The 26,730-nt window shown below is 37.1% G+C and overlaps 1 protein-coding gene across 2 annotated transcripts in view; it reads right to left on the reverse strand.

The window, feature by feature from the left end:
* Positions 1–26,730, reverse strand: part of AKAP6 (A-kinase anchoring protein 6) — a 379,467-nt gene that overhangs the window by 53,579 nt on the left and 299,158 nt on the right. For both annotated transcript variants that reach the window (XM_089778447.1, XM_075926957.2), the window contains exons 10-11: positions 9,331–9,477; positions 5,626–5,850 (exon numbers count right to left, since the gene is read on the reverse strand). In XM_089778447.1, the coding sequence (XP_089634573.1) occupies positions 5,626–5,850; positions 9,331–9,477 (372 nt within the window). The remainder of the gene's footprint in view (positions 1–5,625; positions 5,851–9,330; positions 9,478–26,730) is intronic.

The following is a 26,730-nucleotide window of genomic DNA, read 5'->3' on the forward strand; positions in this document are numbered from 1 at the left end:
CATACAGCCCCACCCTGGATGTCTTCCAGCTTGTTAAAGTTTAAGCCAATTAAACCTAAGTAAAGGTTTTATCATCTGTGAAAAGATTTGGAACTTTGGACAGTTCTGCACTGATAAAAAATTTAAAATTACTACAACAGGTTTTTTTCATCATTTTAGATTTGTAGAAAGGATTAAAGCCTCCCTGATTTGGAAACTGTTTTGCATGCTTTTGTTACATCAACACTGAATTTCTGTAGTTTTTTTCTTGAAACTCTACCAGCAGTATTGTTACAGAAATAGTAATAGATCCAGAATAAAATGGCAAAATTGATTGCTGGCACAGTTCACACATTTCTCCAATGTCTTGGCACTGCCTTCCAACTTTCAGAATGAAAATTTTATTTGAACTGATGGATTGCAAATGTATGTCTACAGTTTCACATCTTGGGTTCCTTACATTATGTAAATCCATGTTGCTGGCTTTTCCTTTTAAATAAAAATTTAATGGTAGCTACAATTTTATGGCTTATCCAAATATGGTTTAAGTTTTATCTATGGACTTTTGTTTAACTGATTTTTTTTAATATTGGGCAACACTTGCAGATAGTTACAAGCAGAAAGTGACTAACTGATGGTTAGCTTCCCATTGCAATATATGTTGTTTCAATAAAAAGTTTAGTGGCTTTAGAGATAGAGAGCAAAGAGATGTCCCTAAACAAAAAATTAAAAAATATTTATGTGGCAATAGCTGGAATGCTTAGTCACAAGTTCCATGAAATATTCTCAGAATCCGTGGTTTTAATGGCAACTGAGAGTTCACCAACTTTACAGAGAAAATCTGAATGTAAATAGAAACAAACACTACTCATGGACAGTTAGGAATGCATAATGAAAAAAAACATTTGCCAAAACTTCAAATATTTGCCTTAATTTTCAGAAGTGCTGAGCATCCACCTGTCACACTAAAGCCAGTGGGAGCTGCAGGTTTTCAGCACCTTTGACAATCAGGCCACAATATATATATATTTTTAAGGGCCTGAGTATGGATTTAGGAACCTAACTTTAGGAACCAGCTTTTTTTCATTGTGTCCATTATTTATTGGTTTTTATTAAATTAGATTACAAAACTTTAAGAAATGTGTTATTATGGGCATCTCAAGTGACACAGGCTTTGCTATTATAACCCAGAAGAAAGATGGAGGGCACTTTCTAAGGTTGACTGGCAACATGCAATAGCAGCTTATCCACTGCTGCTTGAGTGGATTTTGAGACAAGAGAAATTCCAGCAAGTCCAAGCTTGCCCTTGAATAGACTGGCTGTGAGGTGAGACCATACCCACTGTCTTTTTTGGCTCATGATGGATCATTTCTCTTGAACTGAATCCTTGGATGAGTTTTGTTATGAAATACAGTGAATGTATGACTAAGTAATTAGCCTCCCTCTCTCTTTGGGAAAGGATTTTCTTTGGAGGGAAAAAAAGCAGCATAGTTTTGTCAATATAAGGTCAATCCTCTTTGCTAGCCAGTAATTCACACAGTTCTCTGCACTGACTACACTCATACAATAAGATTTACAAAAAAAACCTGTCACTAAAGAATGCACATTCCTCTCCTCATTTTCACTCCCTATCCCTTCCTGCTCTAGGTCTCTTTTCCTCTCAAAATTGTTATTCACCCCATATTGCCTTTCCCAGCTGTAGGCAACACTATTAAGTTAGGAAATCAGTGTTGCCAACTCATACAACTTAATTGTAAGTCTTATGGATATTAGGTCTGTTTGTTAAAGTCCCAGTCATAGAGCTATGTGTTTATATGAACGTCTCCTGTTTCATTTAAAAATAATATGTTTCTGGTCCTCAGCGTTGCAAAGAAAAGGTTGAAATTGTGAACCCTAAAAGCTTCAACACTAGAAGAGCAATCAAACAGCCCACATTTATATTTTAAAAAAAATCATGATTTTTAAGTCACTCTTAATTTTGAGGTTCTAATTAATAATTTTTTAATGGCTGGTCTTAGCAAAAATCTGAAATCAAAGGTCCTACACAGCAGGAGAGAAGGCCTGTGTTAACGTCCAAGAACATGAAACACCCCGTCTATCCTATAGCCCCTTCGTTGCATACAAGGTTCCTGTCAATATAACTTTCCTCCCTGTAGCAGGCTAGGCTAATTTGTGTTTGCAAGCTCACTTAACATCATTGTTGATCAGCCAGTAAGTATAACTATAAATCTGTTAGCCTCTAAGGTGCCACAGGACTCCTCATTGTTTGAGTCAGTAAGTGTAACTGTAGATTGAAATGAAGTTCATTCTTATCATTTGGGAGCAGTGTGAAAAATGTTTGTAGCGGCATCTGGCCCTGCAATCTGATGGAGGAAGTGATCAAGTATGCACTTAAATCTGGGTTTCCAAAACAGTAGTGTCTAGTGCAACATACAGAATACTGAGCTGACCAGAATATATCAGATGATTTTGTTACTCTGAAAAATATATAACAAAATAATCACACACAGTATAGCAAATGATGACAGCAGCTAGCACTTATTCTAATAACAATAAAGGAAAACTGAAGAATTGTATCCAGCCAAAATGGAATTTTACATCAGAACAAACAGCAACACCAGAAACAGTCTTTTGTCACCACGTAAGGACTATATAAAGAGGCAAGAAAGAGACAGTCGTGTGGTTAAAGTAAAGGGCCCTGACTTTGGAAAAGCTGGGTTCTGCCCTGGCCATAGAGCTTCTGAGAGAAGTTGTGAAGATACTCTTTGCATTTCATTTCCCCCATTTCTAAAGAAGGGGGAAACAATAGCTACAACAAGGTTTAGTACTAATGTTCGTACTGCATAGACAGATCTGGGGGTGGACAGTGCTAGAAAAATGCAATGCATTATTATTGCACAGCAGTATTCCAAAAGAAAATGTGTAGCAGTTCACACTTTAATAAAACACCTACATTAATCAGAGCCAATATTAATTTTCATAAAAGAAAAAAGTTAAAATAGCTGTCTACTAGTGAATGAAACATGTCTTACGTGCCTTAGTGTTCCCATCTTATGTTCCCACTAGATTTACCTATAATATTCAACCTTTTCTTCAAATAAAAACAGAAAGAAAACAATTTCAAAATGAAATAAAAAATTTTCCTGATCATATGTACAACTTAAAATGTAATGCTGCAGAATAAAAATCAAAAGCACTATTACATTTATTTTATTAAAATGGAGTATTTCTCTGTGTGCAGTAGCTGTAATCTGTATAGGACAATAAATTTCCATTAAGAAATAATGGTTTACTTACTATAATGAACAATGGTAAAAAGGTTAATCTCTTAGTTAAGTGGAAAGTAAGTCAACGAAATGGTAGTAGGTTTACCTACTAGTGGCATATTAAATGTTTCTGAAAATGTTCTAAATGTTCTCTTTCAAATATATGGATTATTCATTTCAGCACTGTTAATTATATCAATTTTCTCTTTTATACACTCCCCCGAGGAGGTTAGTGGAGACTGGAAAACTTACTTATGGTGGATTTCAGATTTAACGAGACAAAGATGATTTTAAGATAAAATGATAAAGTTATGTTTTCTTACCCTATTTTAAAATGCAGGACAATGTAGCACTTTAAAGACTAACAAGATGGTTTATTAGATGATGAGCTTTCATGGGCCAGACCCACTTCCTCAGATCAAATAGTGGAAGAAAGTAGTCACAACCATATATACCAAATAAAAATATATGGTTGTGACTACTTTCTTCCACTATTTGATCTGAGGAAGTGGGTCTGGCCCATGAAAGCTCATCATCTAATAAACCATCTTGTTAGTCTTTAAAGTGCTACATTGTCCTGCATTTTGCTTCAGCTACCCCAGACTAACACGGCTACATCTCTATCATTACCCTATTTTAGATGTTCTTATTTTTTCCTCTAATGGTTACCATTTTGAAAATAATTTGATGTTTATACAATGTTATTAATAGCTAAACAACCATGTAATGAGGTGCTTTGCTTACATCATAGGTAATAGCGCCACACTGTTTAATATCAGTAGCTCTCTTTGCATGACATCATTATGTATACATTTTAAATAAAAGGTTTATTTCATTTTCACAATTTGTGTGTCCATTCCAGATGCCAGGACTAGCATATAGGTATCTATATATGCTATGGCTGAGTGAACTCAGACTCCTAAAGCTCACAGTTAGGCACATAAATAAATGACTTGATTTTCAATACAAGTGAGCACTCAACCATTCTTATTAACAACTTGCATGTATTATTGTGAAGGTCTGCAGGTCCATCAATAATATTTCATCATCATTAAATCCAATTATAAAATAAAAATTATCAGCATGAATATTTGTTTTTGTCTATTGCCAGAAAATAGACAACAAATAACCAAACAACTCCTGGTCTTCACAACATCCTGTGGCAAGGAGTTTCATGGGTGCATGAAGAAAAACTTCCTTTTGTTTGTTTTAAAACTGCCACCTATTAACATAAAAACTAGGGGTCACCAAATGAAATTATGAGAACATGAAATTAACTTCTCTTTATTCACTTTCTCCACACCTCTCATGATTTTATATACCTCTATCATATTCTGCTCCCCCACTTAGTTTCCTCTTTTCTAAACTGAAAAGTCCCAATATTTTAAATCTCTCTTCATATGGCAATACTGAGACCTTCAGAAAATGCCAAATCTGCATTGTTATAAATCAGAGGTTTATTAACACAACCATACTCCTTCTGAAACTGTTTCACTGCTCTTTGAGAGTTGAACAATAAAATATGTCCGTACAACAGTAGCAAAAGTGGTAATGGTCTGAATATGACAAAGGTGAAAAATTACATCCCCGGTCACCAGTCCTAGTTCAAGACTAGATTGTGGCCAATCTCATGTTGAGTATATAGTCAATAAGGCCAGATCTATCCTAGACCTGGAAGGTCGGTTTAAGGTATGTTGATTCCAGCTACGTCAACAATGTAGCTAGAGTCAGCATACCTTAAGTTAAACTTGGCACCATCTTCACAGTGGAAGGTCAATGGGAGGCAAATGCTTCTGTCGGTTTCCCTTACTCCTTTTAACTATGAGGAGTATCAGTGCCAACCGCAGGTGCCATCAGTGTTGGATTTAACAGTTCTTAAATAGACTCGCTAAACTGAATTTCCAGCGCATAAGTACAGACTTGGCCAAAGACTGATTTTTCTCTCACTTATACCAGGATTACACCAGGATTACACCAATGGGACTACTGACTTCAATACTCAGCTACTCCTGCCTTATGTGAGAGAAGACTCAGATCTCATGTCTATTAAACTGGATTGTTATACAATTAACGAACTTAATGGCTCAATGTAGATACTGCAATACACAATGTTATCATTTATAACAAAACCAAGTTTATAGTCAAGTAAAATAAGACACAAATTGCTTTTCAAATTTCAATGACAGAGAGTATCCCTTTAAAGTTTTACTGTAAAAAATAACTTCTCTAATAAGTTGTACATTAAATGTACACTTATATAAATGCAGTATAAATGTGAATGTATGATTACGTATGTACATATATTGTATTATCATTACCCGATACATATTTTATCTAACCAGTAAGAGAGATTTCTCTATCAAAACTATGGCTTTTTTACCTTAAAATATTGCAGTTGTTTCTCAGCAGTCATTGTTCCTTCGTTTTCTTGTCTCAGACAGGAATTGAAGATGAAAAGCTCTGTATCTCTCAGCCACCCTTTCAGCTCTTTGATCCTGACCTCCAGCCGCCTTACTAGGCTGCCACTTTCTGGCGAAAGCAGGTCACGTGGACCTGCCCCACTGTGCCCTACCATTGGGTCTTGAATCTTCTCTCCTAGAATTTTCTAACGTATTAGATAAAGAAACCAGAGATTAATTTTACATACTGAAACATATCACAGGTTAGTGAGCAACAAAGACCATCTGATGACCAGTCATATTTTTTTAGTTATTGCCAGTATCAATCAGTTTCATTTTTTTAAACCTATTATTCTCCTTTAGGGCCCAATTTTCTTCTCATTGAAGTCAATGGCAAAACTTCCATTGACTTGAGAAGAGGAAGAGCAGGAACTGGTTCTTAGTGACAAATGAATTTTTTCATAACTTCAGTATGGACAAAAGACAAAATTGTAGACATTGGGCTAACTTTTGGCGAGGCTTGCTTGCCAGTTGCTCGAGATAACTAAACAACATTCCAACATAGTAAGGATATGAAAAATTACAAATAATGAGTTAACCTTGCATAAATCACAAGTTTTTAAGGATGCTCATTGTATCCATATTTTTAACTATGGATTCCTACCCATAGTTTTCACACTTGGATGTCTGAGCTTAGAATTGGGCCAAAACCTGGCTAAAATGTGCGGCTTGAATTTCAAAGTGAACGCCTCCTACAGCCTTCCGTTGAGATAGGAATTTCAGGTGCTCAGAATATCTGAAAAAAATCAGGCCACTTATTTAGGTAATTAAATATTAAGTACCCAACATAAAACACCAAAAAGTTTAAAAATTTTGGCCCACAATAAGCATTCATCTATGGCCACCAATTAAATTAATTTACTGGAGCTTTTTCAGAGAGTTTTTATAATAAAAGAAACACTAGCTAACAATTTCAGGAGTGAGCATTCTGTGCATAATCAATGTGCTGAAGAGGCCAAGGATGGATTGTACAGGGAGACTTAACTTCCCTTTCAGTATCTTAAAAGGCAATCCCTCAACATCACACTGGAAGCATGTGGTTGCCTGCTACTATTATGCCAAGCTGCATTTCATCTAACCTGTAAAAGGTTGTCAGTCCAACTCTTATTATAAGCACTAAATCTGTGTGACTGATTGTGGAATTGTGAATAAAAACTGATAACCACATCCTATAACCTTTTGAATTTATAATTAGCAGTGCTTAATTTTTGTAACATGAAGATACAGATTTACATGACCCTGCTTGCCTGTCTGTGGAAAATGTACAATCTTCAGTTGGACATGATTTAAAGTGATGAATTAAGTCTCCAAAAATAATCTTTATAATATGAATAAAATTGGACAAACAGACATTAATCTACTGTGTAGCATTGTGTAAATAGTATCTTTAGGAGACCATAACTTGAAAACATGAACTCTCCATAACACCCTTCTATTTTCATGGTGCAAATATTGATAATCTGAAAACCCTCAGTGGAATCCAGAGTTAGCTATTGTTTTTATGCTGTAACAAAAGTAGCAGCAGGAGGTGAAATCAATGCCCTTGGAGGGTAGGGTCACAAAAAAGAATTTATTGCCACTTTTTTGTTCTGGAACAGTTTGCAATCATAAATTCTTCATAAACAGAATACTTCAGAGAATGGTCCGTCTTCATAAATATACGACAGAGGACATCAATTTCATTTAATTCACAATTTGTGTCAGCACAGCAGATGCCAATGCCTGCCTTGATAGGGTTGTTTAATATGCAATTGAGACAGAGTAATATTCAGCACAGGGGACAAAATTTCACAGATTAAACTGTACGCACCACTGACATTTCATTCTAATGTATTTCGATTCCACACTGTTCACCTTAGATGAAAGTAATATTAAAAACCATATTCCTCTATTTTACCATTGTTAGAAGTTAAAATCTTTGTCTTTAATTTTTTTCATGCCAATTAAAATGTAATCATGCCAATTAAAACAGTTCGCCTATCGTTAGTTTCTGCAGAGGTTTTTATTAAATTAAACAAAACTCTGTCCGATTCTGCTTATTATATATGAAATTACATTTAGCAGGAAAAAGGTATTTTTTTAATGTTTCTTTTAAATGCAAAAATTGATCCAAAAAGGAATCTAAAATTACATTTTGATTTGAACATGCTGGGAAAGAAGTTTTTAATGTATTTTGTAAAAGATGGAGGGTTATTTACACATTGAAGACTGATTTTAAGACAAATTATATATCAGTCACTTTCAAACTGGCTTTATCTCCCATCAAGTGTAAAGAGAGGTGTGGTACTGAGCTTGAATTAAACTGATTAAATGTGCTTCAGGTCACACATGCTGTCCAAGGTTTATAACTAGAATTATTTTTAAACAATTTAAATATAAATTGGTTGCCATAATTCTTCATTAGCTGTAAAAACTAAGCTGAGAACTTAGTATATTATGTTTTTAAGAATTATAATACTGCTGTTCAATCATTTAAAAAATGAATTTAGAAGTGCTGCACATTGCTTTTTAAACAAACCCCTGATAAGACAAACAACTTTTTTTTGACAGTTAGAACATTCATAGACTGAAATTGTTTGAAACAGTTGAACTGTGCAGAAGAAAATAACATGTAAAACGGCTTTTGTGTATTACTGCACAAGTTGAAAAGGTACAAGCCAGTATCCAAGCTGACCCTGACAGGTCGTGTATGTAGCTTTATTTGCAGTATCTTAGAAATACTGTTTTTAAAAGTAAGATAATAGCATGCAAAATTATGTGGTAAAAACGTACTGCTAATATTACACATCTATAATTAATCATTTAAAGTAATTTATAAATGTATCTTACCCTTGATTTGACGAGAAGGCAATTAAGTAGGAGAAGTGGATAAAAAAATAGTTTAACTTCTCCTCTCTCTTGCTCTCAGCTGTCTTTTAACAATAGGAGAATAGGATCTCCTGCACAGTGCCATCACTAGTCTCAGGGTAACAGAATTACTATATTGCCTTTTTTTTCAAGTTCTTGTATCTCACTCTTTGGCTGAGACCCAGCCCATAATAGCGTGAAATGAATTACATGAAACTTTTTTTGGCTTTTGTCAAAAGTGAGCTGAATATAGCAGCATTTAACATATCCTGATGGCATTCTTAGATTCAAGTATTCAGATTTGTACCAAATTTGCATATTTGTTTCATCAATATCACCTGAAATATGTAGTGACAACCCCACTTTTCATCTTAAGGGTATAGTAAATAGTTAAACAGTAGATGTCTCTAACATGTACCTTCAGAATAAATTCTATTAACATTCACTCAAGCATGACAGTCCGTGTATATCAGATATACTGTATTATAGTTGACTTGGTGCATTCCCATAATACACGGCATATTTTACTTACATTCTTTATGTATTAAAGAACTAAAATTATTAAAGTAAGACAGGTGACAAGCATGGGAAAAAAAATCAACAGAAGAGGAAAATACTAGTTTTTTCCCTCTAATAGTATGAGTAGCTTGTTTGAAATGTATGTAGTGAATTGAAAGAGTGAGATATTTGTGTCTCAAATTAGAAATCCAGACAGACAGCGCACTTCAACAGACAAAAATGTACACATAACCCACAAACAGTAATAAAAATGCAAATACCCCAAGCAGTTCCCATTTTTCATTAATTGAATCCACTTTTTCAAGGAGATCATTTGGTAGTAAAACACCACTTTTCTTCAAAGCTTCAACCTTACTAAGCAGCTCCATCTTTTTCGGGTGCCTGATTGACATTTCTACATTATATCTCTAAAATGAGAATAAAAAGATAACATTAGCAACAGTAAATAGTTTTCTCTGTTAAAATTCACCTCTAAAAATCAAAATGCTCAATTGTCGTTATGATCACAAAGCTTTCTTTTTATATATCAAAGCACACAATCTTATTAATTTTTTTAAAGGATTTTTCCATGGGATTTCAGATGCACACTGAACAGGTGGCTTGTAGGGGAGGGGTTTAAGTGAGAAAAGTTAGCAACTGATTGCATAAAACCAAATTAGACATATTTTCCAACAGTCCCTCTTTTAGAACCTAATCTACCATTGTCTCCCTGCAAGCAGGTGTTTTCCTAATTTTATTAAAGTATGTTATTCCTATAAGAAACACAGACATATTACACTGAAACTAGGGAAATGAAAACAAACAAATTCCACATTATTGTAAACTTCCAATACAACCTTTTTCTCTGGTTTCTCCTGTTGATTTTTTTGCCTCATATTTGTGCTTAGGGATATTGAAAGCTATGAAATTAAGGCATATGATAACACCATATTTTAATCATGCTAACATTATTCATATCTTATTTCAATAAAATTCTAGTGACCGGATTTTTGTTGTAGCATTCTTATAGTAGCACTAAAATGGTGGTGCAAGTAAGAACAGCCACAATGTTCACAGTTCAAATCTCTCTACAGCCTACAACTACCCTTTATTTCCAGAGTGATTATTTACCTTCTGAAAAAAAAGATGGAAAATAAGGGTAAAGTAAAGTTTAACAAACCTTTCACTCTGTAAAGCAAATCTCTATTTCAGTTGTCTACTTCTTATATTTGTCACAAAACAGCATACAGGCATGACATAATGGTAAGTAAATCTCTTTAAAACACACATTCTGCTAGAGCTAAGTTAGTATTATATATGACGATTACTACCATGATTAATTATATTTAATAATGGACTGCAGAGTAAATCAGAAAACACAGCTTCACACACAAACTCTAATGTAAAAGCATATTTTTCAAAATGGGACTTATGTTGTCAAAAATGTACCTTTTATTCAGTGAAGGGAATATAGCACATTTTTCCCAAAATGTGTTTAGAAAGCCTACATAAATTATGCATAGCTATTAGGAAGCTGTATCCTCAACATTAAGCTTTGTTTGCTTTAAACTCAGCCAAGAAAGCTACAACAGTAGCTCTTACCCAAAATGTTACTAGCTGGGCTAAGTATAACAAAATTAAACTACAATAAAGAATGTTTAAAACATGGGTGCTTTTGCCAGCTGCAAGAACATGTACTGTAGCAAAACAAAAAGAAAAAAACAAAACAAAACAAAACAAAAAAACAATTGGAGGCAGCATAAAGAAAATAAGAAATGTGTGAAATCACTGTTTCAGCTAATAGGTCCTCAGCATTTCCATGCATATGTTTGCATATTGTTGGTTTCATATTTTAATCTTCCATTTACACAACACATGCACATCATTTGTATTATGTAAACTTCACAAAATATTAGTCTTTTGTGGATCACAGAGCAAAATCTTTTAAATGAGGTGATTTAAAGCATTTTACAATATTAATGAACACAGATCAGGTGTCTGCATATCCAAAATTGCATGAATATTCATAGTAAATACCAAGGAATTGTTTAAAATGTATAATAACTTGTCTTTTGATTGATGGAAAAAAGACTGTGCTTTCGAAAACTGTGTGATAATAGGAGGCAATCAGTCTTTGCATCGACTAACTGTATCAACCAGCAGATAACCCAGTTTCATTGGACTGAAATGTTCAACAAGTTTGTTTCTTGGCCCTACATTATTGCCTTTTCAGCTAGGTAGACTAGTGACTACAGGACATTACAATCTGCTTCATATAATCTGATTTCTATTTAACGATGACATAGCTGAAAAGGATTTGCATAATTATTTCCATAAGTACATGTAATATCAAGATGAATCCTTAGTTGATTACAGCTAGGCATTGAAATCCAGTTCAGCTAGGAACTGAAATCCAGTACATATTACTCTTTTTCCAAGTGAATTAATAGACTAAGGGAGTCCTCTAGCTGTGTGATTCTGATGCGGGCTTTGGTTAGTTAACACTTTTCATCTGTGATTGACTGATTTGGTTGATGTTGCCTGAACTGGATTTTGGTTACACTCTTGGGTAGTATAAAATCAATGAAGAGATGATACAGGTTGCATATGTTTCATAACCATAATGTTTTTGTTACCATAAAAACTAAGACATTTCACTCAATTTTGGACTAGATAAAATAATTTTACAATGTAGCATAGTATAAATAGTCTCTGTGACAGATGTTATAAAAGGTTATTACATTAAAAAATAAATAAGCTACACTTTATATATGTTTTTTGTCTTTGTAACCATGCAACCTAATGTATACAAAGCATGATAAAAGACGAGTGACAGAGAATGCATTATACAGTAACTGTAAAAGATGAAAGAACTCATTTAATTGTTAGCTGTATTGGTATGAGTGAAAGTCGGTATTGTTTCACTTATGAAAATTAAAGTGAAGTGTTTATTTTAATTTAAGGAAAGAGCTTAATGTACAGCAGGTACAGTTTGGGGACTGATAGCACTAGATGCTACTGCTAATGCTTTTTTTTTTAATCCATTAAACACCTACACTCTAAGCAGTTGCATGGCAAAATTAGCTACCAGCTCTATCAGTGCTGCACAACCCTAGTCTAGGAGGACTACTTTATCCTGTGGTGAGAAGATAATTTAATCTTCATATTCATTCTCTCCTCAGCATTAAGTGAGCAAAGGCTGCTCCATTGTGACAGTCTGTGAATGCTATGATATAGATTACTGTTCAATAGCCAAAAATGAGATTAAGAAAGTTAAAGTCATAAGATTTCTCACAGTGGCTGCTATAAATAAATGACTAATATTTAATTTTCCACAGCACTTGCCCCAGCAAAATTAAAAAACAACAACATTGAAATACTGTCAAGTACTTACAGCATGATTAGCTATGTGTATGTGTGCATGCATGGCTGGTTTTGTGTTAATGAATCCACCCAATAAGAAGCATCAGTATCTATATTAAAGCATTTTAACTCTTTTTCATCTCTTCCATGTGAACACTTTTTTTCTTCTTCAAAAAAGGGGTCTTTAAAAAAATCACTGAAGAGTTTATCTATTAGGAAGTTTGGCCCATGTCATACAAGGTGGCTACTTTTTGAGATCAAGAGTAGTTGAATTCCAAAACAAAGGAAGTAAAAGCATTATTTCAATCACAATTTTTTTATATATATTCTACGAAATTTAGGAAGGCTTGATTGAGGTCCCCACCCTCATTTTGTCACTTATGCTAAGGGATGCATTACATGTATCTATAGATATAAACATATATAAAGATAATTGTGTTTGTGTGTGGAAAATCACACCCGAAAATTCTGCCCAAATGGAGACTGGAACAATGCCTTGTAACAGTGTTAATTGTCGCCATGGAAACCAGAAGAATAAGCCATTTTGAAACTGGTATAGAAGGCACACATTGAGCAACTCAAGCATTTTTCAGTCTCCCTCAGTGTTAAGGAACAAGATGCCTAGTCACCGAGAGGTCAGAGAAAGAAATCATCATGAAAGGTTTGTAGATGTGCACTGTCTGGTAAATAATAAAAAAAAATCTGTACACCGTTAACAACGCTGTAAGACTGCACACTGCATCTTTCAGAAAGAGAAACATCACAAAAAGATGATCAGGGCTGGGGTACAGATTCCACCCCTAAAGCAAAACTTTAGGGCAATATTATGCGAACCTTGCCCCTAAAGCTCCCTGGGAATTCTGTTGTTGTAATAAAACTTCAGAAGAGGAAAGAAAAAAAGGCTGCATGATGGAATTCAAAATAATGCTCTAAAAGCACACAGAGAGATTAAGACATCCATTGTAAGACTTTTGTATGGTGCTTCTGTTGGTTATAGTGAAAAGAGACTAGACATACTGAACACACAGTGGAGCTCTGGCTACGAAGTACAGAATTAAGGCAGTGAAATTTCTGAATTACTGGATAAGGTTACGCAACTTGTAGAGCTTCTACATTCCATCGTTCACGTGCAACTTTAAGTTTTTTAAATGACACAGCAAAGGGTATGATTGAAATCAAAATTAAGTGATTTCCAATTTTCTTTTTACCTCAATTATATTTTAGAAGTTTATAAAATTGCAGTGATTCATTTGGTACAGATACACACAACATACATATACATCATTGGTGCATATATGTACTATTTTGTTTCATTCAGGCAAAAAATTCTATACAGTCAATGTCAGTATATGTAAAAAGGCTTTGTGGATACTTTCATTGAAATACACATGAAATATACTTGCATATATGTATATTCATGCAGCTATACAGATATTTATCTATCTGTCATGTCTCTGCACACACTCACATTGTGCTTTCTGGATAATGTTTGCACTCTTCATGCTAGGCTTCATGGTGGCCCCTTAGGAAGCCCCATGCCTAATGCCATTCAGTGATGAACAAAGACTCTTTTTATTCTAAAGTCCAGGGTCCAAAGCTCAGCTGTATACAAGCAAAGTGAAGGAATCTGCTAGAGGCCAGCCTACCCTGCACAACAGCTCTTAATGCTTCCACCTTTTGTCATAATATCAGTATGGGACATTTTACAAACTGTCCAGAAGCTTGGTTATATTTCATATACAACTAGAACCTTTGGCCAATATTCAAGACTATGGTTGAGTTTGCTGTCTTGACAAACAGCAGTCGTTATTTCTTGCAAAGTGCATGTATTTTACTATTAGCAATTTATGGCAAATAATTGCACAGGGAAATTATAAAGACTCCTACAATTGTCCTTGTAAATTAATAATAGGATTTCTTGATTGGGATAAATTTGCTGCTGAGCCTTTGGAAAAATTAAAAAGTGCAATGTCATTTAAAATTGCCAGAACTCTCACAGCAAATTACATCTGAGGTTAAGAATCAGTTTTTTTCTCTTCTAGCTTATTCCATTTGCATGATCTGGAAATCATATTACATTGGCCATGTATTGTTAATTGGACATAGATTGCATTATCTTTAATATAAATCAAACTACAAATATTAAAATGAATTGCAAATTCTCTAATAGAAGATCATAAAACAATCTTTTTTTAAAGTCTCTCCCATTAATAATTTAATTCCAATTATATCACTCAGAAAACTCAAGAAGGAGGATTGGTAACTTATTTCTGTTCACTCTTCTTTTAACACACACACACACACACACACACACTTATTTATAAGTACACACAAAACAAATCTTAATGCTTCAGTACTACACAATTCCCCTCCTCCCAGAATAGAAACAAACCCAAAACAAGCACCCTGCTTTTTTGTTTTAGAAAAAATAACAAATATGGATTTTACTTCTGTTTTTCATATTCATCTTTCCTGCAGCAAGCAAAATAAATCCATTGCAGAAAAGGTTTAGTAAGTTTGTGAAATAAATTTTTCCTACAATAAAAAAAATAATGCATTTGGTGCCCATTGTTGTATTTTTCTGAAGGAAGGTGATTCCACCCATTTAAATTTTTATTATAAATATAGTATCTTTTTGAAGACTTTGCATGCCCTTTAATGAGTTTATATTAAATATTTAATACTGTTTAGGGCATATCCACTACTACCAAAAACAGTTATATTCCCAGCAGTCCCACTGTTTCAGGCAGAGGACTTGATTGATCCTCCTAGCCTGAATTGAGTAGAATGAAAAGAAGCAGTTGGAAAATAGCTGCAATCATTTAATGCAGATGACCTCTGACAGGCTCACAGCTCTTCTATCTGAACAGAAATTTGCATGGGGTCTCTGTGCAGAGGAACAATGTAACCTAAATGGTAGACAATCTTTATTCTAATGAAGTGGGTGTCAAGGTCAATGTAAAACTGCAATGATAAATGGTGCACCACTAGGCAAGAGAAGTTGCATAGGCACTGTAGTGTTTTCACATTAATTGAAGACCGAAATGCACTGAGTGAAAGTACAAGACTCCTTTCACCATAATGTGTTAATGCACAAATGTTTAAATATATTCCTCAAGCCTCTAGCCCGTTGACAGAAATCTTATTGCAAAGAAAAATATAATAGTTGGCCAATAACCAGAAAAATAGGTTTTATTAGGTTGTCCTATTTCTAGAATCCCTAACAACTTCAACAATCTACTCAGAGTGCCAAACGAATAACAAGTCTCCAGACACCTAATGTAATTCCCATGATCCTTTTCCTATTTAAGAGATCTGTCTTTAATTAGTTCCAAACAAGCAGCCCTTTAGACAACCCTTCATTAAATACCATTCCCAATAAAATAACTATAAAAAAGTCATGCTCCAATATTATTATTTCCTAAGTTTAAAGTTTTCTTTTTAGGATACAGTTAACATTGCCAGGTGTACTTTGTTCTGAATAAGAATGAGACCAATAAAACTGGGTTTTGTAATGCAAAGAGTTGTGTGTCTAGAGTGGGGGCTGAACTACTATCCATTATTGTGGCTTTGTCAAAATTGCAATACAGCTATAATTATGCACTTCATCAGTTGATCAAGTAATTTGTAGAAGGCAGTGCATTTTGTCTTATAAAAATGAGGAGGACAGTAAGCTGCTTTTAAAATCCTGAGCTGCTTAAGCCTGTTAAGGGTATATTGTTTGCTAATACTCTCATTAGCAGCCAAGCATTTTAACTTCATCAATTAAACAGGAAATGGTGTTGCACCATTAGTTTCACAATCTGCTAAAGTAAAGAGAGGAGTATTTTTGCTAAACATTTTAGAAAATATATTTCCACCTGTAAGTCACAACATGAATTGCAAAACTGTTTTTGTGTACATAAATATACATCTTACTTGAAAGATTTGTCTCTGTGCGTTGAAAGTCTCAGTTATGTTTCTGCAGGTAGCCAGTTTTATGAGAAGTTGCACACGTATTCCAGCACACACACATACACGAACACATGCACAAACAAAAATTCTCAGGTCACTTCTTTACACCAGTGAGTATTTACTCACATAAGAAGTCCCCCACTGAAGTTAGTAGGGCTAATCTTTTAAGTAACTAACTGCCCAGTAGCATGATTAATGGATTCACAATCTAGCCCATAGATTTGTGAATATTTCTCCATCATCAGACTACTAGGATCTCCTGTACAAATAGATTTTAATAATACAATTACAGTTACTAGACAAGGAGCTATAGCCTGTCACTAATTAAAGTATCTGCAGCACTTTCAGTAACTGGAAGAGTGGTAATGGAATTTACTGCACAATGCCATTGCTATTTTACAGCTTTGATGTGAAAGAGAATTTTCCATATAGAAATTAGTTTTCCTGATATTGCAATTCAGAGAATAAACTCCAATATAAAAAAGTATAATAAAAGAAAAAATGTTACTGATGAAACTGTTTAAAAAACTGTACAGCTTCATCTGTGTGTGATTTGTCAGGTCTGAAGCTTTGACGTGCCCAAGGGGCAGACCCCAGCGGGGAGTAGGCTGCAGAGCTAAATAGCTGTGAAAGAAGTCTTAATGTAGGATGGAATTCAAACTAACCTTGACATGACCTCAGGAAAAATATGCAAAAAGTAAAATGAATGCACTCTGCAAGATACATCCTAATTTTGTGGCCAAGCTGGTTAGTTTCACAAACATAACTAGGACTTTAAAAGAAAAATAAAATATAAGAAAAAAGGGGAAACTTAGGAATTCAGAGTAAACCTTAGGCAGGCATGGTGTATTATTGTGGAGGCATGTGAACCATTTGGAAACAATCCAAATAAAAACCAACACTGAACAATATTGTTGTCAGCCTGTCTATTCAGGAAAATTGTTTTTTTAAGGTTGAATATAAATGACACAAAGCCAAGATTACATCACTGCATTACAAAGTCTGTTGTGGCTTTTAGCAGAACAAGCCCCATGGATCTATTGGTTGATGGCAGTAATTCAGTAAGGAGACTTTAATCCGCTCCTCCCCCCCCAGCTTTATTACTTATAAATAGAAAATTTTGTTTTAAACATGGCCTTTTTTTAAAAACTGTGTCCCTGATGTTGGTCTGGTCTGATACAAACATTAACATTTAAGCAGATACATTGTCTTAATTTAGCTTTATTATACATTTTGCCTCTCCTGCTCAGTGCTCAGCTAAGCAGGAAGACATGTACCCTGCCACACTAGCCAAGAACTGGCTAATTCACTAGATATATGGAAATTTTAATTGAGTGTCAACTTGTGTTGAAATTCAATCCCATTATCTTCCAGGAGGCAATTTTGTAGCAATACCAGTTATTTACTACACTATTAATCAGATTTTAAACATAATTAAATTCTTAAGAACATATAGTCAAAATACCATAGTTTGAATTTCTACAGTCTGGATAATCAGACATCGGGTGTATGAAATTCCAGCATACATGTACTGCCCATCTTAGCCAAATAAACAATGTCAGAGGATTGTGTGTGAGTAGTTCCACGATATGGTCATAACACTTGTCCACCCATCTATACAGGAAAAATAAAACATTTTTATAATACTATTGGTGCATTTTCAGTCATACCACCTTCACCAAAACTGGTAAATGTGACTGTTTAGACAGATACTTTGGATCTAGAGGGAGGAAATGGTGAAATTCTCCCTCTGTTGCTAGCACCTTTGCACCAGAGCTTACAGAATTTTTTCTACTTTGTTTTTCCACAGTAGCTCAGTCTTCCACCATTGTGTACATGATCCATTTGAACAGTCATGTTTATTGCATCATGGATCTGTGTTATGACTGGAAATATATCTATTGTACTATAACTGTTAACAGGTAGGACAAAAGATGGTTAAAACCATGCAATGGAACCATGGGCAGCTGTTTTTAAACCAGTTCTAAATTTTAAATTATTTAGTGGCATGAAGAAGCATTTCTGTAAGAGAAATAACCAAATCAGAGGCATTCTCAGTATTTTGGAATTATTCAGTCAGGGCATGACAAACTCATTGCATGGTTAATGTTCAGCCTATCAGTGAAGAAACATTTAGACCCGGGAGCACAAAGTTCAAGATGTAACTGTTACATACTAGATGCTCAAAACACTAATCAAAGAAAAACCCTGTAACAAATCTAACAGACCATCATACTTAGAAATAAAACTATGCCAGTATACCAAGGGAAGGGGGAGGACACAAATCTACAAAGGAAGAAAGTTATGAACCAAGGATCTCACTTCATCCTCTGTTCATCTGCCTTAGCCAAGGTTTTGCAGCACAAATCCACTTTATATCCATGGGTACCTGTATCTGCAGATATCCATGGCTCATTTTTGCAGAAACAGAAGCAGATACAAATTTTGTATCTAGAAACCTGCAAATTTGAGTTCTCAGTGTTGCCTGGAGCAGATGGTTCCAGCTACCGCCACTGCCACAGTAGTGGTGGCACTATCTGGGAGCTTTTGTATTGCTGGGCTCTGGGGCAATTGGCCCCTTTCCTCCTCCACTTTTGCCCTCACCCCCGTCAGTGAGCCTGCACACTGTTCTCTGAGGAGAGGAGGAAGATTTTCCCTCCGGAAGAATGAGCTGAGACTTCAAAGCTGGAGATGGCTACCAAAGCTGGATTTAGTGGCAGACAAGCACCCCAGGTATCAGGTTTGAGGGGCGTTAGGCTCAGAGTACCAAGAGGTATTCAAAAGTTTATAGATGGAGGGAGGCACCATTTAATCTAGGGGCGGCTTTGTTGACTCCCTCCTCCCTCCAATAATGGCAGCATAGCTTCAATGAAATTATGTTATTAAAGACAGCCTCTGGTCACAGCTTTTCTGGTGAACTGTGGGGAAAGAAATGGAGAATTGGGCTATATTACCATTCCTAGAGTCTTTGCAGGGCAGTCAGTGATAACGTGCATCCCACTAGCCCTATCTTTGTCACTGCTCAAAGAAAAACTCTTTTCAAGCCTGCTCAGTCCTATTCCCTCTGCCCATGTGTATACTGATCCTATGCTATGGGCAGTCCCCTTTGATGTCTAGAATAATAGTATCACGGTAGTCTCTGAACACTCCTATATGGAAGAACTGAAATCCATGTTATGTGTTTCCTGTAGGCACAGATTTTGGAGACACAATTTGACTGGCTATGTCTAGACTGGCATGATTTTCCGCAAATGCTTTCAACGGAAAAGTTTTTCTGTTAAAAGCATTTGCGGAAAAGAGCATCTAGATTGGCACGGACGCTTTTCCGCAAAAACACTTTTTGTGGAAAAGTGTCCGAGTCAATCTAGACGCGGTTTTGCGCAAGAAAGCCCCGATCGCCATTGGGGCTTTTTTGCGCAAAACAGTTTTTAGCTGTCTATACTGGCCCTCTTGCGCAAAAACATTTCCGGAAAAGAGCTTTTGCCCGAACGGGAATGTCAAAGCATTTGTGCAAGAAGCACTGATTTTGGACAATAGAACGTCAGTGCTTTTGCACAAACTCAAGCGGCCAGTGTAGACAGCTGGCAAGTTTTTGCGCAAAAGAGGCCGCTTTTGTGGAAAAACTTGCCAGTCTAGATGCAGCCACTGAGTCTCACCTTCCTGTTGCCTCCAAACTAAATAGAGGCTAATAGTTTCAGCAGTGTGCTCTGGTTTGCTTCTTGTGCTGTGTCAAGTGTTGGCACACTTCAGTGGATCCACAGCATTTGCAAATGCAACTTCAGTGAAATATATGTATCTGGATCACCAGCACAATGCAGCATTACTTGTTTCATTGTAACATCATTATGATGTACTTTTTCAATGTTGTTTTAATTCCATATGAATTCACATTTAATATGCTATGTAATTAATATGTAATATCTTCCCTGGTATATAGAATACACTAAAATTTTTTGAAATGTAATAGAAGCCATACCTATTATCCACTTTTCTAATACAAATCAGATATGACATTAACAAAAATTCTTAAACATCCTAATGTCACCATTTGCATCAACAAAGTGCATATTGTGGGTTAACATACTAATAGGTATGTTAAAAACATAATTTAAAAATTGTTAAAAGGTCCAAATTTGGCTTTTTCACCTTTTCTATGTAAATCATATTGAATTGTTTTCAATCATTTTTATATGAAAGGAAAAATGTCTCCTGGGTTGACACTATTTTTATGGTCAAACTACAAGCATTTTAAAAAAGGTCATGTTTATATTGGACATGCTGATGCAGCCTAAACTATAGTTGTATGTATGGTACAGCAGGAACTATTTTAAAAATATTTTTAGCATCAGGAGCATCTAAATTTGTTTAAATCTGGACTTTTTTTTATAATCACAAGTAATGATAACAACATGCAGAAATGTTAAGGCTAAGTGTACAGTGTCAAAATAGATTGAATCTCTCTGAAAACTGGAAATTTAGGCTTTTAAAACATAATCCAGATGTTTGGCTTTTATTCACATTTCAAGGAAGAGGAAACTTATATGAAACAAAATTCATACATGCACATTTCATTTAGAGCCATTTCTATCAGTGAATTAAAAGTTCTTCCATGTGCTTTCTCAAATCAGATAATGGTTTATATTAAAGGGAGTTGCCTATAAATTGTTCACCTCACAAATACCATTGAATTATTTTCATATGGGGGAAAACATTTCATTCATGTGTACGAAATTCTCATTATTATTGAAATAATGATAATTTTCTCTTTGATGCTATGAAGTATAATGGATGGTGGAACATCTGATTCTAAACAAATGCAGTGAACAAGGATAAGTAGGTACTCAGGAGCAAGGACTCTCCTACTTCTGAAGTAGGTAGATATTTTCAGATGGACAGACACACCCTAATGGAATTATGAACTCTTTGGTATAGATGCCTATCCCATTGATAATTAAGGGAGTTACATAAATCCATATTTTTGAAGAACTGTTGTCGTTCCCTGGATATGAGAGAGACACGGTGGGTGAGGAAAGAACTTTTAGTGGACTGAAAGAACAACTTGGTGGAACTTAAAATCTTTTCTTTTTTACAAAGAGATGTTGGTCCAATATACCTCATCCACCTTGTCTCACTCATTTTTTTAAAAGTATTTAGGCATTGCTGCCCTCTGCACTGCAATGTCCACATCTGGGTTTCTTACACTTTCTTGCATTGCAATTTCCTTCTGACAACATAAGTTACTACAGGTCAAATTTCTGTAATCTGAGACTCCCTGTCTGGCAACATCCATGGTCCTACCTCCACACAGCAGCTCCCCGCAGCTGGACTGACTGGCACACTGCATCTGAGCAGCCAGGCACAATCCAGCAGGGTTGCCTGGCAGGGTCAGGAGCTCAGCATGCAGGAAATTGGGCTGAAGCTGGGCTGCCTGGCAGGGGCAGATGAGAGTGCCGTGGGGCCCTGGGCAGCACCGCGGGGCCTCGGGCAGTGAAATTTCATGGGGCCCCTCCTTTGACACAGCGCATGCACGGGGCCTTGGGAAGCATGGGGCCTGGTGCAGCCACCCCGCTCATCCTGCCCTAAATTCGCCACTGCTGCCTGGCATAGCAGGGAAGGAGGTGGCAGGGCAGCAAGGCTGGTGGCAAAGGGGAGTCAGCCAGGAGGCTGATGCTGATCCAGGGCTCTGGAGAGCCAGTAGCAGAGGAACCAGTTATGATCAGGTGGATGAGGTAAATGAGGCTTTCTTTGGACAACTGAGAGGAGCTTCTAGATCGCAGGCCCTGGTTGTGATGGGGGACTTTAATCACCCTGACATCTGTTGGGAGACCAATACAGCAGTACACAGACAATCCAGGACGTTTTTGGAGAATGTTGGGGATAACTTCTTGGTACAAGTGGTGAAGGAACCGATCAGGGGCCATATGCAGCTTGACCTGCTGCACACAAACAGGGAGGAACCAGTAGGGGAAGTAGAGGTGGATGACAACCTGGGAAGCAGTGATCATGAGACGGTAGATTTCAGGATCTTGACCAAAGGAAGAAAGGAGAGTAGCAAAATACACCCTCTGGACTTCAGAAAAGCAGACTTTGACTTACTCAGAGAACTGATAGGCAGAATTCCCTGGGATGCTTACATGAAGGGGAAGGGAGTCCAGGAGAGCTGGCAGTATTTTAAAGAAGCCTTATTAAAGACACAGGAAGAAACCATCCCGATGCGCAGTAAGAAAAGCAAATATGGTAGGCGACCCGATTGGATTACTGGGGACATCCTTGGTGATCTTAAACACAAAAAGGAAGCTTACAAGAAGTGGAAACATGGATGGATGACAAGGAAGGAGTATAAATATATTGCTCGAGAATGCAGGGGATTTATCAGGAAGGTGAAAGTGCAATTGGAATTGCAGCTAGCAAGGCATGTGAAGGATAACATGAAAGGTTTCTACAGGCATGTGAGCAATAAGAGGGTGTTCAGAAAGGGTGTGGGGCCCTATTGGATGAGGGAGGTAACCTAGTGACAGATGACGTGAGAAAAGCTGAAGTACTCAATACTTTCTTTGCCTCTGACTTCATGGACAAGTTCACCTCCCAGACTAATGCACTAGGCAATGTAGTATGGGAAGGAGGTGGACAGCTCTTAGTGGGGAAAGAACAAGTCAGGAACTATTTAGAAAATCCATGGGCCCGATTTAATGCATCCGAGGGTAAAGAGGGAGTTGGCAAATGTCATTGTGGAGCTTTTTGCTATTATCTTTGAAAACTTGTGGAGATCGGGGGAGATCCAGGATGACTGGAAAAAGGCAAATGTAGTACCCATCTTTTAAAAAGAGAAGAAGGACCATTCAGGGAACTACTGATCAGTCAGCCTTACACCTCAGTTCCCAGAAAAATCATGGAGCGGATCCTCAAGGAATCCATTTTGAAGCACTTGGAAGAGGGGAAGTGATCAGGAAGAGTCAACATGGATTCACGAAGGACAAGTCGTGCCTGATCACCATAGCTTCTATAATGAGGTAACTGGCTCTGTGGCTATTGGAAAGTCAGTGGATGTGATATACTTTGACTTTAGCAAAGCTTTTGATATGGTCTCCCACAATATTCTTCCTAGCAAGTTAAGGGAATGTAGATTGGATACATGGACTGTAAGATGGATAGAAAGCTGGCTAGACTGTCGGGCCCAATGGGAAGTGATCAACGGCTCGATGTCAGGTTGGTGGTCGGTTTCTAGCTGAGTGCCCCAAGGATCTGTTCTAGAAGCAGTTTTGTTCAACATCTTTATTAATGACCTGGAAGAAGGAATGGATTGCACCCTCAGCAAGTTTGCAGATGACACTAAGCTAGTGGGAGAGGAAGATACGCTGGAGGGCAGGGATAGGGTCCAGAGTGACCTGGACAGAACAGAGGATTGGCCCAGAAGAAATCTGATGAGGTTCAACAAGGACAAGTGTAGAGTCCTGCACTTGGGATGGAAGAATCCCAAGCATTGTTACAGGCTGGGGACCGAATGGCTAAGTAGCAGTTCTGCAGAAAAGGACCTGGGTATTACAGTGGATGAGAAGCTGGATATGAATCAACAGTTTGCCCTTGTAGCCAAGAGGGCTAATGGCATTTTAGGGTGCATTAGGAGGAGCATTGCCAGCAGATCTAGAGAAGTAATTATTCCCCTTTGTTCGGCTTTGGTGAGGCCACATCTGGAGTGTTGTGTCCAGTTTTGGGCCCCCCACTATAGAAAGAATGTGGATGCATTGGAGAGGGTCCAGTGGAGGGCGACCAAAATGATTAGGGGGCTGGAGGGCATGACCTATGAGGAGAGACTGAGGGATTTGGGTTTGTTTAGTCTGCAGAAAAGAAGAGTGACGGGGGATTTGATAGCAACCTTCAACTTCCTGAAGGGAGGTTCCAAAGAGGACGGAGAAAGGCTGTTCACAGTAGTGACAGATGGCAGAACAAGGAGCAATGGTCTCAAGTTGTGGTGGGAGCGGTTTAGGTTGGATATTAGGAAAAACTATTTCACTAGGAGGGTGGTGAAGCATTGGATTACCTAGGGAGGTGGTGGAATCTCCATCCCGAGATGTTTTTAAGTCTTGGCTTGACAAAGCCCTGGCTAGGTTGATTTAGTTGGGATTGGCCTTGGGCAGGGGGCTGGATTTGATGACCTCCTGAGGTCTCTTCCAGCTCTATGGTGCTATGACCTACCCTGGTCCAGCAAAAGCCCTCAACGGAGACCTGTTACCCACACAAATTTCTCTATCCCTTCCATACTTTAGAGACACACACCTTTACCCAGTGCCTAGGGCTTAGGGTGCAACCCTGTTAATTTAAACACCCACCCTTATCCAATTGCTAGGGCTCAAGGAATAACTTCCTGCAGGTTTGAAAAAGCCTCACACAGTAATATTTTTGTTCTCTATTCATTGACAATTCCCAAGCAAGCAGAATACACATGCTAAGCACACAGTGTCACCCTCACCCAGCTGGATAAAGGCAGGTAGACTTCCCTTGTTGGCCAGGCAAGGTCAGACTCTCTGGATCTTAGCTGCTGCACGTCATGGTCATGCAGAGGAATCCTAGCAGCTCTGGTATTAGGCTGTGTTTTGGACGTGAGTTCTTCCAAGTCTTTCCTCCTTCTTCTTGGTGTTCCTTTCTTTCTCTCCCTTTTCCTTTTTCTTTTCCCCTTTTCCTTCTTCTTGGATTCCAGTTTATATAGTGAAACTTGAATCCTGCTTAGTTATACCTTAACCAATTGTTTTAGTATAATTTTACTAACCAATCAGAACATATTTTAACAGAATTACCTAACCAATCAGACCCCACCACCTTAGTTGATTTACACCTAGCAGAATTAAATACACAGCAGACAGAAACAGTTACAAACTAGACAGAGATCACACAGACAAACAATAGGAAAGTGAGGACAATAATCATAGAATGCGGATTCCACAACCTCAACTATTGGTAAACAGTTTCTTGCCAGACAAAATGCTGTTAACTAAGTTTTCTCTACCCATTTTATCTGGTGACAGTGGGTGCTATTAGGACAAGGTCTCTTTCTCACAGCCTAGTGTGTCACTACTTCAATGTAATTTAGATGGAATGTGAGTATGTGACTCCAAGCTTTACAGCTAATGGCTACTGCTCTTCAGTTTGGCTGCAGAGGAAGTTTTTAGTTTAGGCCTACCAATATGGCTACAGGCCTTCCAGGAAGGCTATAGAAAAACTATATTGTTACAGATCAGTGAGGTCCTGAGGGTACAAGACCCCAGGAAAGGGACTGAAGCCCATGTCCTACCACTGAAGCCCTTCCCATCCTGGAGAATGCCAAAGCTTGAGGGCTTTAGACCTGTGTGACTGGGCTCAGTCTTTCACCTTAGTCCTGGGCCCCAGCAAATATAACATCAGCACTGGCGACCCCATTTAAACAGGGTCATCAAACACTTTGGGGTCCCGACACAGTTTGAGAACTGGTGGCCTAACTGATTTAGGAACCTAAATGTCATTTTTAAGAGTAATTTAGGATCTTAAATGCCACAGTCCCCTTGAAAGTCAAAGGGATTTAGGCATATAAGTACCTAAATCACTGTGAAAATTAGATTTACGTTTCTTAGGCTTTGCAATACTGAATGCAGCAACCCTAAAAATCTGGGCCAGAATGCTCTGCATAAGCAGTTTTTTACTCAAGCTGAGCTCATGCTGGAGGAAATGGGACTTCCATGATGTGTTCTGCTTTTAGAAAACTAAGTGGTGCTATCTTATTTGCAATATTGAACATTAATGAAGGCATGGTAGTAGTGTGGCCATGGTCACTCTAAAATACACTATCTACAATAATTTGCACAGTTCTTGTAATCTTCAGTGTTTAGAAACTGAGATTTAAAATACACTTCCTAGTAGGGTTTCTTGTAAAGCAGGGTAGGCAACTTCAGCAAAACTTAAGCAAGAAACAAAATTAGGTAGAAAGACCTTCCACATAGAATGGGCAAAGGGAGGAAAAAATAGGAAGAGAAATAAGTTCTGGTTTTTGGACGTGCCCTCCCTGTTAAAAATGCATGCCTTATTCCAGTTTGAATTTTGTTCAGCTTCAGTTTTCAGCTGTTTTATGTTGTTGTACTTTTGTGAATGGCTTACACCACTGTGGTCAGAAACATTACAAAACACATTGTTATTGCAGAAATCTGACATGAAACCAGACATCTGTTGGTCTCAGATGAATTTTGTTTTGAGTGTCTGAGCTTGTCAATTCCTGTGAACTAAAATGATCAAACAAATGCCTATAAACCTCAAATGTCCACATTTTGCACAACTCTGTGGCTTGATTCTCTAACACACTTACATAGAGGTTGGGGGTAGAGGTGAAATGCATTGATGGG

The sequence above is a fragment of the Pelodiscus sinensis genome, chromosome 5, assembly GCF_052426305.1.
Source record: "Pelodiscus sinensis isolate ZL-2025 chromosome 5, ASM5242630v1, whole genome shotgun sequence".
In the NCBI taxonomy this organism is placed as follows: Eukaryota; Metazoa; Chordata; order Testudines; family Trionychidae; genus Pelodiscus; species Pelodiscus sinensis.